This window comes from Apaloderma vittatum, unplaced genomic scaffold (genome assembly GCF_000703405.1).
Source record: "Apaloderma vittatum isolate BGI_N311 unplaced genomic scaffold, ASM70340v1 scaffold2146, whole genome shotgun sequence".
Taxonomy (NCBI): domain Eukaryota; kingdom Metazoa; phylum Chordata; class Aves; order Trogoniformes; family Trogonidae; genus Apaloderma; species Apaloderma vittatum.
The window spans coordinates 28,654-43,000 of NW_009722107.1; the positions used below are offsets into that span (position 1 = coordinate 28,654).

General features: G+C 44.8%; 1 protein-coding gene across 1 annotated transcript in view; it reads left to right on the forward strand.

Moving 5' to 3' along the window:
• The window catches only part of LOC104275627 (protein phosphatase 1H), a gene marked incomplete at its 5' end in the record, with an annotated part of 53,104 nt that overhangs the window by 25,792 nt on the left and 12,965 nt on the right, over positions 1 to 14,347 (forward strand). Inside the window, 2 exons of the mRNA XM_009871631.1 lie at positions 9,601 to 9,664; positions 11,695 to 11,802. Coding sequence (XP_009869933.1) covers positions 9,601 to 9,664; positions 11,695 to 11,802 — 172 coding nt within the window. The remainder of the gene's footprint in view (positions 1 to 9,600; positions 9,665 to 11,694; positions 11,803 to 14,347) is intronic.

Consider the following 14,347-nt stretch of genomic DNA (forward strand, 5'->3'; position numbering starts at 1 on the left):
CGCTGGGTGGAGCCGTAATTTGCTGGCAGACGTCTGTGTTACTGACAGGCTTTCACAGCTGGGGCTGGGGTTTTCAGGCCCACGGCTTGCAGAAGTTAAACTTGTATTGGAGAGAGGGTAGTTCTGCTGACTTGGACAAGTCCTGGCAACAGAAGCATTGGGGAAGACTCGATGTCAGCGTAAGCAAAGTGGTGCCAGCGCTAAAAAGGGGTGCAGGTAGCCTGAGGCAGAAAAATATTGAGGGAGAGAAAAGACAGATCTGATGATTGCTGCTCCTTTAAAGTAGTGCACAGAATTAGTATTCGCTCTCTCTGCCTTTTATTTAAAAGTAAAGTCCTAGTTGTTCAGGTTTTCCAATGTGAACAATTGTTGAAATACTTGGACTCTATATCCTAGATACCTTCCCAAAATCTGTTTTTCTGGCTAACTGTGTCCCTCAGTGGCACAATGGCTCCTTCCATGGTTCCCCTCTCAGCCTCACACAGGGCTGGAGGAGCCGTAAGGTGCTGCTCTTAACAAAACCATCCAGAAGGCACTACTAACCAGCACCAGCTTCAGTGGTTTCGAAGTTCATTTTTTGGTCCTCCTTGGAATGCAAACAGTGGCCTTTGTGCTGCTCACATCGAAGTCCTTCAAAGGCATGTTTCCAGATCACAGCTTTAGCTTTTTGACTGATTTTAGGGTGGCAAAAGAGCCCTAGATGATGACAAATCGGTATTTTTTTTGACCCGATTTGTTGGCGGCTTCCTTTGCCCTGCGAGATTGCACAGGGTTGAGCCACATCCTGTCAGCAATGGCCCGAGCTGGTGTGGCATCCGTGGCACCTCGTGGGCTGAAGCCTCGAACGGCAGCGAGTGGGGGACCTGGGCGCTGCCCGTGAGCGCTCCCATGGCGGGGCCCCCGCCAGCTCCGTGTCCGTGTGTCTGGTGCTGGGACACGGTGGCACACGGTCAGCCACCCTGAGGGTCCGCCCGTGCCAGGGAATCTCCCACCCGTGTGATTAATCCAAAACAGGGGGGCCAGTGCCCTGGGGCGAGCACTAAGCAAAACCCATTTTATTCTAGAGTCAATATTGTCCACCGCTTGGAAAGCTGCCAGCCTGCTCTGCTCTCACCCTTTTCTTTGCAACGGGGAATGTCTTTCAGCCTCTAAGCATCTGGTTAAAAAAGCAACTTCACTTTCTGAAGCCGTTTTATTTTGTTTGGGATGGATGCCTTTTGCTTTCATTGTGCAGCCCGCCTTGCCGTCTGCGGTTCAGACTCCGGCTCACAAAAACCAGGCTCTCATTAATCGCTTATTGGGGATCCAGAATACCTCGGTGAGAGCCAGTGTACATGTTTTGCTTGGTAATGCGTGAGCTGATTTGAACAAATATTGCCAGTGCGGCTGCTGTCTTATTCTTTATTGCTCGGCTCGCTGTCCTTTGACAGCACGTTCAGGTAGCCTGCCTGAGGAGTGCCTGAGCAGATTGAGAAATGCCACAGAAATGCTTTATGGAGCGGGCGCCCGTGCTGCGCCCCCCTTTAATATAAATTGATTTATTGAATCAAGCACAGAAGCCCTGCTACAGAAACCTCGGGCTATATTCTCTGGAGAACCACCTAATAAAACAGCCCCAACTGACACTCCTCATTAGATTTTCCACCGATCCCAAGGCAGTATTTAAAGTGACAGTGTCCCTCTTTTCGTCCTGAATTTATCTGCTGGCTAATGCCTGTGGGTCTAATTAGCTTAGCATTATTAGTCTTATTCAGATAAGCTGCATTTCCTAACAGCTTGATTCCAACTTGTAAAAAGTAATTGGAAGTCTGCAAACCCTGTGGCGTAACCTGCTTGATTGCACCTTTTAGCCAATTTCTTGTAATTTACAAAAAATCATCCTTAAACCTCCCCCCCTTTTTTTAATTGAGCTTTTTTTTGTCTAGTGAAACCTTCTGTGCTTCTTCTGTTGAAATCCTGGCTGTATTGTTGTGTTCGAGACCTCAGCCGTATCCTTTGTACAATCGCCAGGGAGAGATCAAATTTTAATTTCATAATTACTTCACAAGAAAGCAGCCTTTTCCCCAGTCATGCCTGGTATTAATTTCCTCCCAGCAACTTACATTTTCATAATTTAATGATTATGGGCCACCTTTGCAGCACTGGGCCTTTCTGGAGAAGAGAGAGATAGGATATGACTTTTTTTTTTTGCAGCGGAAAACATAATCCACGGCCACTCGCCTTCCTTTATGTGTCTGCGCTCTTGTCTCTCGTCGTGAGGTAGCCGGGAGCAGGACATGCCTCTTCGGCGCCCGCAACCGGAGCAGCTTTGCTGGGTTGTGCCCGGGTGTCTGGGGCATGGCTCCGCGATGATGAATGGCCGTTTGCGATGTGCACGTTATGCATCTTTTCAAGATTTGCAGCCCTCGCTGCAGGAGCAGCGGGAGGTGAGCGCTGACCTGCTGCGTACAGCACGGCTCCTGACAGTGACGGATGGCTCTGTTTTCCCCGAGCGCACACATGCCACAGGAGCTGAGCCAGGGTCTTCGGAGCGGGAGAAAGGAGAAACGAGAAAGTAATAGCGCTGCGGTGAAAGAGAGGACTGAAGTCTGGGGTGAAGCTCTTTGTAAATGGCCTCTTTGGGGCCAAGCGAGCGCAGCAAGAATGAGATGGGTCTGAGTCTCGTCCTGCATCTCCTTCTGGAAGCAGCACATGCTAAGGCCTGTCCCTGCATGGATGGGCATCAGCTCTTGGGCTTTGCCTTGGCACAAAATCAGGTGCCGCATGTGCAAGGGCAAACAAAAGGCTTCCAGTCTGTTTTATCAGAAAGAAACTGAACTGAAATGAGGTCATCTTCAATCAGAAAACCCAAGCAAAAACAACTGTTCCTCCCGGTAAGGTGAAGTCTTTGGCTTCCCCAGCTGCACGAGTTTGACACAACCTCAGCTGGGTCCCTAGGAAATCCTCTTTCTTTCCATTGCCACCCAGGATTGACTTAGGGCTCTGCTCCTGGCTGAGAGGCAACCTCTCGCTCCTCGGAGGAGTTCTCAGCACCGCTGTGGGATGGTGAGGTCTCTGCTTGCTGTCTCTCACTGTCTGCCCCATCCCTACGTTACAGCGATCTTTCCCAGAAGACTTTGCTTCATGATTGCTCCTTAACAGCCACCTCCTTTCTTCCCAGAGGATCCCAGCTAGCAAGCATGGAGCAGACACTGCGAGGTTAACACGCATTCTTTCTCCCATCTGCCTCACCACATCCTTTTAACAAGAAATCCAGCAAAACGTGAATTTTTCTGTCCATTACAGTGCATTTAAGCCCATAGGGCCCACTTCCCTTATCCCTCTATCTCCAGAGGAAGCTGCTGACAAACTTTCCTGTCTGTCTTTTAAAAGTAGAAGAGGTGAAGGAAAGACAGCAAATTTACTGGGGAAGAGAGAAGATTCAGCCTGTTGAAACTGTTGCAGAACATGGATCTGCTTGATGAGCAGCTGCAGTGTCTGCAGGCAGTTTCTGTCACTTGGGTAGTGGAAACTAAACTGGTAACAAGCAGTGACTGAAAATGCTCATAGTACTCTTGGTCTGTCCCTCCCAGCCTCCTGAGCACAGAAGCATCAAGGGAGAGTGCTTATACTTATATTACCCTCAGTTTTGGTTTGGTTTTTTTTCCTGATTTGTCCTCTTTTGGATCAAGGACCTATCTCGATCCTTGGCCACCCTCTCCTGAACTTCTCCTCCACCTCTTTCTTTTAATGTTTCCATAGAGGTGAATGGACTGAAAAATCAGCCATGCTCTGTGAATCTCCTGAGAGGAGATACTGATGCTTAAGGTTTAAAATGGGCTGTCCAAGATAAATAGAGTTTATTTTGCTTAGGAATTACTTCCCTATGGTGCTGGGGGATACATCCTCTCCAAATTCCACGCTCTGTCTTGGGAGTGTACACAGCAGTGGAGGCTCCCTGGAGGTCCAGAGCTTGTGTACCAGTCTGATTAGACCAAGCCAGAGATCATTTGTGCATGCAAGTCATGCTGAGATACTTTAATTTTGGTTTTTTAATTTGTGGATGGGTAGACAGAACGGGAGTTTTCAAAATGAAGCATTGTACACTTTCAAGTTCAGAAGAAGGGGTTTCTTAGTTTTCTGAGAAACCTGCGTATTTTAAAACTTGCATATATTCCTCTTTACCTGAAAGAAACCCTATGAGAGTATTTTGATTTGGAGATCTTTCACTAAAAACTGTTTTGTGCATATGTCCATATGCATCAGTCCTCTTTAACTGATTTGGGTTTGCCATCATCTTTTCTCTTAACAAACATTACTATAGTTTGTGTACTTTTATTGTCTTTGTTTATCATAGTTTTACCCCATTAAACCATATGTCAGATGAGTAATACGGGAAAAATACTGAAGCACTGGAACATTAAAGCTAACAGACCTTGAGGGTACTTTGTATCAGACAGTGCTGTCTGGATCTGGAGATCCTGACTGCAGACACACGTATGTGTAAGGATATTTTTAAAAATTATGGATGAATCAAGACATAAATTGTATAATTTTCACTGCTTACTGAGCAGTACACATCTAGTATTCTTAGTAGTAAGCACACGCTTCTGCTGGTTTGATGCCTGTAGTTCATGTAAGCAGTTCCTTATGGGTTGATGATGTAACCTCTCTTATCCAAAGGGTGAGCTCCAATCCACTGATTCCTTGTGCAGGAGGGGAAAAACAAACAAGCAAACAGTTTCAGTCAAGTTTTGTGCTACTCGAAGATTAAAATCTGGTTTCCTGTTGGTATGGCCAAAGGTTGTCGAGCTTGGGGGGAGGGAGGTTGGTTGGTTAGCTGGGATAGTTTTGTTGTGGGGGCTTTTGGAGGGGAGAGGTGGAGTGGAGGGTGTTTGGGGCTGGTTCTAGGTGTGGGGGTTTTTACAGAGCAAAGCACTTCTAGAAATACACAGAATCCAGAAATCTGTATCACAAGAGAGCCTTCATTGTTATACTCAGTATGAACTAGGACATTTTGAAAGCTGTAGTGCATTTTCTTGCTTGCTTGCCACAAGTGGGTTTTGCTCTATGCTTTAAGCTAAAGCCCTTTGATAATTCTTTTTTTTTTCCTGCTCGGTTTTTTACAGAGCAAAGCACTTCTAGAAATACACAGAATCCAGAAATCTGTATCACAAGAGAGCCTTCATTGTTATACTCAGTATGAACTAGGACATTTTGAAAGCTGTAGTGCATTTTCTTGCTTGCTTGCCACAAGTGGGTTTTGCTCTATGCTTTAAGCTAAAGCCCTTTGATAATTCTTTTTTTTTTCCTGCTCTTCCTTCGGTTTAATTCTCAGTGTACTATAAGGTATCACTAGCATAGCTATGAAATACAGAGAAACTTTGTAAAGCCAAGTGCTATGGTAAAGCAGAGCACAGAGACTGGATTCCCCTGTCACTCTCAGAACTGAGCCTTCCAGGTCAGGGTGGGTTGTGTTTTCGCCACCATCTGTTGTGCCTGAGGATGCCAACACAGTACTTGTCATGACCTTACAGTTTGCTGTGAACGAAAATATAATGTGGATTTTGGCTTTGATCGTGAACAACCTCTGCTCTTACGTGAGTTTGTATGTTGCTTTCAGAAGGCCAATTTTAAGAACAAATTATATGGCAGGAGAATGCGTAACACATGTAAGAAATTATCTAGGACTTTGGCTCCAAAAACTGAATTTGGGAGCTGACCAGTTTTTCAAGTTCTGACCCAGCAGTACACAGCTAACTTTGATAATCTTTTATTTAAAGAGCACCTAAAGCACTGCTAATGACCTCAGCACTGTAGGAAACTTCTTCCATAGATTGTCTTGTGTGTTTAGCAGCTTCTGGTGATTTTTTCACCATGAATTTAGAGCAGATTCCAGTTAGCATATGAGTAACATCATGTCAGTCCTAGTTCTTTCATTCTGACATCTCTTTTGGCTCCTGGTGCGATTTGGCCCGGTTTTCCAAAATGTTGATCCTGAGTCCAAATGTAACTTTGTGGGTGGTACATATGTCAAGCCCTAGTTCAGTATTTTTGGACAGCAGTAGCATCTCATAATTCTTTTGAAATGAAAAGGAGAAACAAAGTTAACTGAAAAATATGCAGCTAGATCTAGCTGGGCACAAGCCTTTTCTTCTCCCCTCCTCCACCCTGATGTTTTTCCATTTGGAAAGATCGAGGTTTGCGTGGCAGAAGCACTTGTCCGGATTTAGGCTCATTCAGAGCAGCAAGCGCAATAGCTCAGCCTTGTCTTTATAACCCTGTCGTGCTGTGTCCTGGTGGCCACCGAGACCTCCTGAGATGCGGATGAGGAAGATGAGGAGAGCTGAGGATTGCAGCCCTTTGTCTCTGTTTGTTAAAACAGTGAGCTAGGCTGAATTATGTCAATGGCTGAATAAGGCCATGTTGGCACTGAAAAAGCCAAACAGCCCCCTCAGGTTCTCTGCGTGGCTGTCTTTTATATACCTAATGCCATATTGTCTTTTTATATACAGGACACAAGGGTATAAATGCAACTTTATTACCTAAAATCAAGTGAAATCGTCCAGAAGGTTGTAGCCTGTGTGAAATAAGCACACGTACAAAGTACAGGAGGTTTCACGGGCATAAATTAAAATGAACCTCATAGCTTCCTTCCTTCTCCCCAGCGCAGCTGCTGAGCTGCTAGCTGAGAAGTTGCCCTTCGTCCTTCTCTTGCAGCAAACCACATGCTCATACATTATTAATTCTGTTTCGCTAGTAATGCAGGACATAGGTACTTTCGTAGGGTGTCTCAGGTTGCTTTTCAGTGTGTCTGTGCCAGCTCCACTGCTGCAGTTGCAGTTCTGAGCATTGTTTTTCCAAGTGCTGATAATTTTTCAGGCGATAGCAACATCAACAGAAAAAGCATGTTTGAGATGAATCTTGACACCCAAGTTCTGAGCCCAAGAGGTGATTTGCTGTAAGAAACTACAAAACAAATCAGTGTAGCCCCCTGGGCCTTCCTCACTTAGTCACATCGCTTCAGGAAGTCACAGGCTAGCCAGCTGCCCTTCCTCATCTGCTGATGAAACAAGTTAGCTTCAGCCCTTGCAACACGTCCCTTTCCAGCATCCTTACGCTGTTGTGTCGCAGTTGAAGGCCCTAGAGATGATGGTCCTTATGCTGGTTCCATAAAACATGCTGGACTCAGCAGTGGGGACGGTTCTTTTGAAGGGCATTGGGCTAAATGTTATCTCTCTCACCATTTCTTTTTTTCCTTCTACCTAAAGCGCGGTCAGTGTGAGGTGCTATGCGAGAGAATATAAGGAATGAGGGGAGAGGGGGAAGAAATCTTGATTCCTGGTTTTGGCAGTGTAAAGTGAAGGCTTTGCTGTTAAGTATTGGTAGTTATCTTGAAGATAATATTGTTTGCAAGTAAAGAATTAATTTGGGTTTTCCTTTTTTCCTTTAAAGATGGAGTTGCATATAGTTAAAACTGTCACATCAACTTAGTCTTGTTCGCTATTTGTAAAAAATATGTACAACTTGAAAATCCGGTAGGAATGGTTGTCTTGTAAGGTTTGTAGTTTGATTAGTCATTTGACTCTGATGCCTAACATGAACTCAGCTGAGACCCTTTTTTGTAAATCGATAATTGATCCTTTTTCTTGGTGTCAGAGCACAACTGGCTCTATGCAAAGCCTGGGAAATAATTCAGATGACTCCTCAAGGAGGTTTCACCACAGCTTCCAGGACTACAGGTCCGACTGGAAGCTTTGGGACATGTTCATGAGCAGTCAACAATGGTAAAATTTTTCCTCCATGTTCAGACCAGGATATCCAGGTTGGTGAGTGAGGCAGAGACTTGAGCTATTCCTTGTGAGAAGTAAAGGAAGGAACAAGAGCAAAGTCCATGACTGACTCCCAACAAAATGTTCCTCCAGGATTTAAAGATCAGAGAAGTATTATCATGCTGTCTACTTGTAGTGATTTGTGCTTTTTTTGACTTAAGAGCTGATCCATTTGCTCTCCCCAGTACAAAATGTCGTTCGAATACCTTCACTGTATTGTCTCATAGAGATGCTCAAGCATGGTGGTTATATACTCAAGATGCTCTTGGCTATGCGTTCCCATGAAGGACCCGCTGGATTTTGCAGACCTCACCTGGTCCTGTTTTGGGTTTTCACGTGTTTTGTAGTATGGGAGAAGAGTCCACCACTTCTGGTTTTTTGCATTTTGCTTGCTTTTCCTTTTTCTTTCTTCTCCCTTCCCTCATCCCCAAACCCTAATATGGGCCCTATCTGTGACTACTGGGAAGTGTAAAGGTGGGACTTAAATGTCTTTTAAGTCTGAGCCCTGCCTAGGCTGGCCAGACTGTATTGCTGGGTAATACATCACCATTTATTGATCCCAGCCCTATGACATATTTTGGTGAAACAGGGCAGTTCGGTTGTGATATAGGATTTCACTCTGAATTTTTTAATTTCCCGCCGGTTTCTGTCACTGCCTTACGTTTGCTTAAACCTGATCGACTGCGACTCCCTGGAGCTCAGGCAGCCAGCCCGGCACCGCGGGGCCTGGCAGGGGACCCACTGGGACACCTTCTCTCCTCCCGCTTCTCTCTTCCACTTTGGAGAGCGCAGGGGAGGATTTTTATATCCCCCCAAGGGCTTTGGGAAGGGGTGGGCTGGGAGGGAAGGACGACATGCAGGGAGAGGCTTGAGGAGGGACAATTTCGTGGTACGAAGGGACACGTCTCCCTCTGGGGCAATGTACTTTAAGCAAAGAGGCTCCACAGCACCTTGGCTCGAGCACGTGTTACACAAACCACAAGACTCTACAGCTTACAAGAACGACAGCCATCTATTTACTATTTTTCTTATTTATTTCTTACTGGCAAAATTGCTCACCTTCTCACCTCATCAGTGTCACCAGCTGGACGTGTCAAAGGTAGAGTGCACAGGCATACGGTAAACAGAATCAGAGCACGAGCAGTTACTTCTCATGTCCCTTGGCCTTGGGAAGGCTGCTGCGAAATGTGAAATCTCTGACAACCTTGACTGTTGCAGTCAAGGTCAAAAGAGCAGTAAATATCCCTCTACAGCACGTGAAACTTGTCTTGGTTTAAGCGGCCCTGAAAGGTGAGAACAGGATGGGAGAGCTGCTTCACGCTTCGACTGTGTGTGTGTCCTCTCGTTGCTCACCATTTCACATTAACAGTGTGAATCCAGTCATTGGTTAGCTTCTTGGTGGGTTGTGGGGGATTTTTTTTGGTTGTTTGGGTTTTTTTATGACACTGTATTACAGTATAGCTGCTGCTATAGCCAACAGTACCTTACCTGATTAGGAAGTTATTCCAGTCCACCTCTTTTTCCTTGCAAGCAATAGGAGCAACTTGGCATGGTAGGTATTTCCTCATACTCACTTTTCCTGTTGGTGAAAGGGATAATTCTTTAGGGCAAATCTTTCCACAGGAAAAGAATTCTACGTCTTTGTTCAAAGACACGAGTCCTTGGGAAAAATAATGATTTTTTTTGTTATTTGTTATTTTTTTTTAAATCACAGCTGCTTCTTGTTTCAGGGCACTGGGTCACTAATTGAGTGCAAGCTTTATAAATGTTGTTTGTCCTCCCCCCACAGGGCATACAAAACCATTGAGGAAGATGACTTGAAGTTTCCCCTTATATACGGAGAAGGCAAGAAGGTGGGCACATTTGCTTTCCTCAGACCAAAGGAAGAAGGAATTCTGTGCTGTTTACCACTCAGTTTAGCCTGTGGCAGTCCAATGTTTTCCACTCAGTATCTCTTTATTTTATCGTTTTGACAGCTTGAAAGAATATCTTAGTTCTGTCATAAATCAGTCTCATGTCTGGGGGGTGTCAGGGAGAGCTCAACATATTAAAAAGCATTTTTATAGCAAACAGTCATTTGCTGTTCAGCATGCTTTTGTTTTTCTTTAATTGTAAGTAGGCTACAATGAGACTGTCTTAAAGAATTGAGAATTGAGTTTAAATGTTTTGGTTTCATTGCAAAATGTAACTAGGCTGGATTAAGATAGCAAAATTACCTGTTTGCTGAAAACAAAGCAGGAGGATATTTAATAGTGCTCAGAGATGCAAAACTCTAATTTATGAAGGGTAGAGATCAGGGCAGGATTTGGAAAGTATAACACCCCTTAACTGTATCTTCTTCAGCTGGTGTACGTGAACTTGCTGTTGAATTTTGCTGATGTGTAGATACTGATAGTTTTTCTTGAAAGGAAGAAACGAACCATTCTGTTTGGGGTGTACTTTGTTTCCAGCTCTGTGATTAAGAACAGTGAGATCATTAGTGCTGATCCTAGCAAGCTTAGCTGGATGCAGCAACAGGATCAATATAAGGATGCAGTGGTGTCAGTTTGCCAATATTGGTATGCTCACTGTGTTTCTAAATAGTGCTTCCCTGCTGCATTAGGTTCTTATCTCAATGCAAAAATATGCGCCTTTCAAAATTAGTCCAGTTTTTGAAGGTTCAGACCTGCAGCTTATCTGTGATTTTAGCTGGGTTTATAATTATTTGCAAAATGTTTCATGCACATCTTTTTAATTTACTTTCTTATTGCCTTATGGAGCCAGGGTTTAGTGAGGCAAAATAATTTGAGGCAGTTGCTCTCTGTTATTGATGCTGTGAGCTCTCTCGTTCAGAAGCTCCTGCAGCTAAGCTAGAGTTCAGGGTAGGCGGTACAGAGACAGTAGAGAGTGAGCTTCCCCGTGAGGCTGTCTGCCTGGTCAGTCTTTGGAGGAGTGTCAGAGAATCACAGAATCACGGAATCACGGAATGTGAGGAGTTGGAAGGGACCTCGAAAGATCATCCAGTCCAAACCCCTGCCAGACCAGGATCACCTACAGTAGGTCACACAGGAACGTGTCCAGGCGGGTTTTGAATGTCTCCAGAGGCGACTCCACAACCTCTCTGGGCAGCCTGTGCCAGTGCTCTGTCACCCTCACAGTGAAAAAGTTTTTCCTTAAGTTTACGTGGAACCTCCTATGCTCCAGCTTGCACCCGTTGCTCCTTGTCCTGTCATTGGACATCATGGAGAAGAGCCTGCCACCGTCCTCCTGACACTCACCCTTTGCATATTTATAAACATTAGTAAGGTCACCTCTAAGCCTCTTCTTCTCCAAGCTAAAGAGACCCAGCTCCCTCAGCCTTTTCTCATAAGGGAGATGTTCCACTCTCTGAAGATGAAGATGTTCCACTGTTGCCTGTGTGTTCAGCAGTTTAATGTGGCCTTTGGCACTTTACCAAGGAGGGAGTAGATGACAATATGTCAATAGGAAGAGGCTGCAGGTTTCTTAGGCGAGTAGTTAGGGTCCTCATCCTTTTTATAAAGTGTTTACTGCCAGTATAATTTGCTGAAGGAATGTTCTTGTAGACTGGTGTGGGGACAGTGAGACAACTGGGTTAGATTTCCACAGTCGCAGCCCCTTACAGGTGGTCATAGTCTGAGACGGGTGTACACAGACTGGGATGTGGATGGACACAAGGCTTGGAATAATGGGGGAAATGGAGATGACGCGAGTGTGAAAAGCTTTGAAGGCAATTAGCTGTGTTAAGTCTAGAGTTTCTGGGAGAGAAAAGGGAATTCATCCCTAACTGTAACAGTTACAGAGTAGGAACATTTCCCTGAACTCTTTCCTTGTTGATGCAGTGCATGTAGCAAGATTTGATCCTGTTGCTATTCTTTATTTCCAGGCTCGGGTTATGGCAACTATTGGAGTGACCCGAGGACTGGGAGACCATGACCTGAAAGTGCACGACTCCAATATATACATCAAACCTTTCCTTTCCTCATCTCCTGAGGTAAAACAGCCAGAGTTCAACTATCTGATTTGTGGGAGAGAAACAAATATACTTACTGTGCTTATTTGTTCTTCCTGAATTGTCTGTTCTGATTGTGGTCCAATTCAGGTAACACGCTTCCCTTCTCAAAGGTGAAGCGTGTTAGTAACACCCACCTTAGTAACATCCACATAGTAGTAGGAATGTTCTAAGTTCCCCAGCTGTGTATCCTGGCTCTGGTTGCTCCACATCTCTGCAGAGCCTTGATGTCTTCTCACTCACTGGTCTGTGGTTATCCCATAGCCTTACTGTCAGGGTGACAGATGCCCATGTCTCTCCACCTTCATGTGCTCCAGCTCCCCTTAAGGCCTAGGTCACGCTGCCTTCACAGAAGCTGATGGAAATCTGTGTTCTCCAGAAGCGAGCACTGGATGTCTTCCACAGTAGCATAGTACTCTACATTACACAGAGGATACCACATCAGCTCTTAAGCAGGAAGATGCCAGGAGCGATTGGAAGACTGCTTTATGCTTCCATCTGTCTGCCCCCTCACCTCCAGTTCTCAATTCTTTGTGATGATTTTGTGCAAACACACAATAATGGCAGGAATGGCACAAGGAGGAGATTATGCGGTATTTGAGTTAGGGGTAGTTTTAAATTCCTCCATCGTTTTGACTTACTGCGCCACAAACAGTTCCATTTTTTTGCCCACCAGAGACCTTGCAGTGAGAATATCAAGCCTTCCAAGGGGATTTGAATGTATTTGTTAATAAGAAACATGCAAACCTCGCTTTTTTTTTTCTCTCCCCTGTAACTGCATTCCAGTTTGTACATCAAGGAACAGTTGACACATATTTTTCATAAAATATTAAGCAAGGGCAAACCATCTGATGACAGCACAAAAAAGAGGAGACTTTGCTTCCATGGCTCAAATGCTGAGAGCTGTCCACTGTCAGCTGCCTTGCTGGAGTTTTAACCATATCCAGTATTTGACCTTGAATTTATTGCTTGCTATAGCAGCTTGAGAGAATGAAAATACATAAATGACGTAATAGTGCTAGGAAGGAACCAAACTATTAAATTAACCTTTCTAAGAACATCTTTGAGGCTTCAAAAACAAAAAAAAATGTCCTGAGAGATTCTGGCCCTGAAGGCAGAAATCTACATACAGAACAGACCCTTCTTCGTGTTTCCTTGCTGTCAATCTGGTACCTTCCATTTCCCTGCCCTTTGAATGTGTGGTATCCCTTGCTTGGGACCTGCTCTTTTTCTCCTCTGCCCTCATCACTGTGATGGATTTGTTTCGTGCCAGTGAAATGATGCAATTCTACCTATTTATTTTTTTTGCTGGCATGCTGAGACCTAGTGTTTCTGGGGTATGTAATGGCTGCAGCACAGTATCACAGCAGTATCATCTCTGCCAATTGCTGCTGCAGTATTTGTCTGTGTGTATAAACCAAAGCTTCTCTTGGGCTTTTCTGAATTGTGTGGAGTGTGCCTGTACGTGCCTAAATTCTGGAATATGACATCCAGTTCATATGCTATCCACGTTTCAGGATCTCTTAACTGCTTCGCAAAAGGGAAGCAAAATTGGCTTTGTTTCCACGTTTTCCTTCACAGCTAAATTCAGCAGAAATGTACGAGGGCAGGAGGAGGAAAGATGGAGCACCAGCCACCTCAATTTATACACACAGGCAAAAAAAAAGCCCTGAATTTCATTAGGAAGCAACATATGCTCCAACTTGCTTTCCATTGCAGCCTTTTTCTCTTAATCGTCTCTTCCTTCTCTTCACAGAGAGAGCCCCAGTGCTTTATCTCCTCCTTTTTCCCCTGACTAGTTCTGTCCATACGTGGACCGTGCACCTTGCACAAAAACCGGCATTGAGAAGCAATGTCTTTATGCTGCCATCTGGGAAGCTTGGCACTTGGAATCAAAGGCAGGGCTGTCAAGCAGCAGTCGTATTTGGCCCTTGTGCAGCACTGGATTTCAAATTGTTTATATAGAGGTAGGGAAGCACAATGTCTGGTTTCCAGACCTGGAAAAAGGGAGGCACAGGAAATTAAGGTGCACAGCGAGTCGTGACAGAGGGAGGATCCATGTCCTCTGCAGGCTTCTGTTTCTGTGCTGTAATTACAGCGGCCTTTCTTAGGCTGGGGGCATTGTGGTGAATGTTCAGAATGTTCTTCTTCCAGCGGGACAAAGCTCTTGGTATGCCGTGTCCACCAAAATTTAGCTGAAGGAAAAATAAGCGTCCCTGAAACTGCTTCCAGAAATAGGCCTATAAAAGTAATTTGAGGGTGGTGTGAAATGATACTTTGATAGAGTGCCAGGCTAAGGGAGGAGAAGTCATGTAGCCAAGACTGACAAATGTAATCAGGATTCAGTGGCTCAGCTGTTACGAGACCAGATTTGGAGGACTTCTGCAGGTTGACGAGCTCTAGAGAATTGAGCCTTTTATAATGAACTGGAGTAGCACAAAGCAGGCAAGCCATGGCTGAGGCTGTCTGGCATGGAATTAAATATTTATTTTTCGTAATGGAACAGTTCATTTGAAAGCTTTCAGCA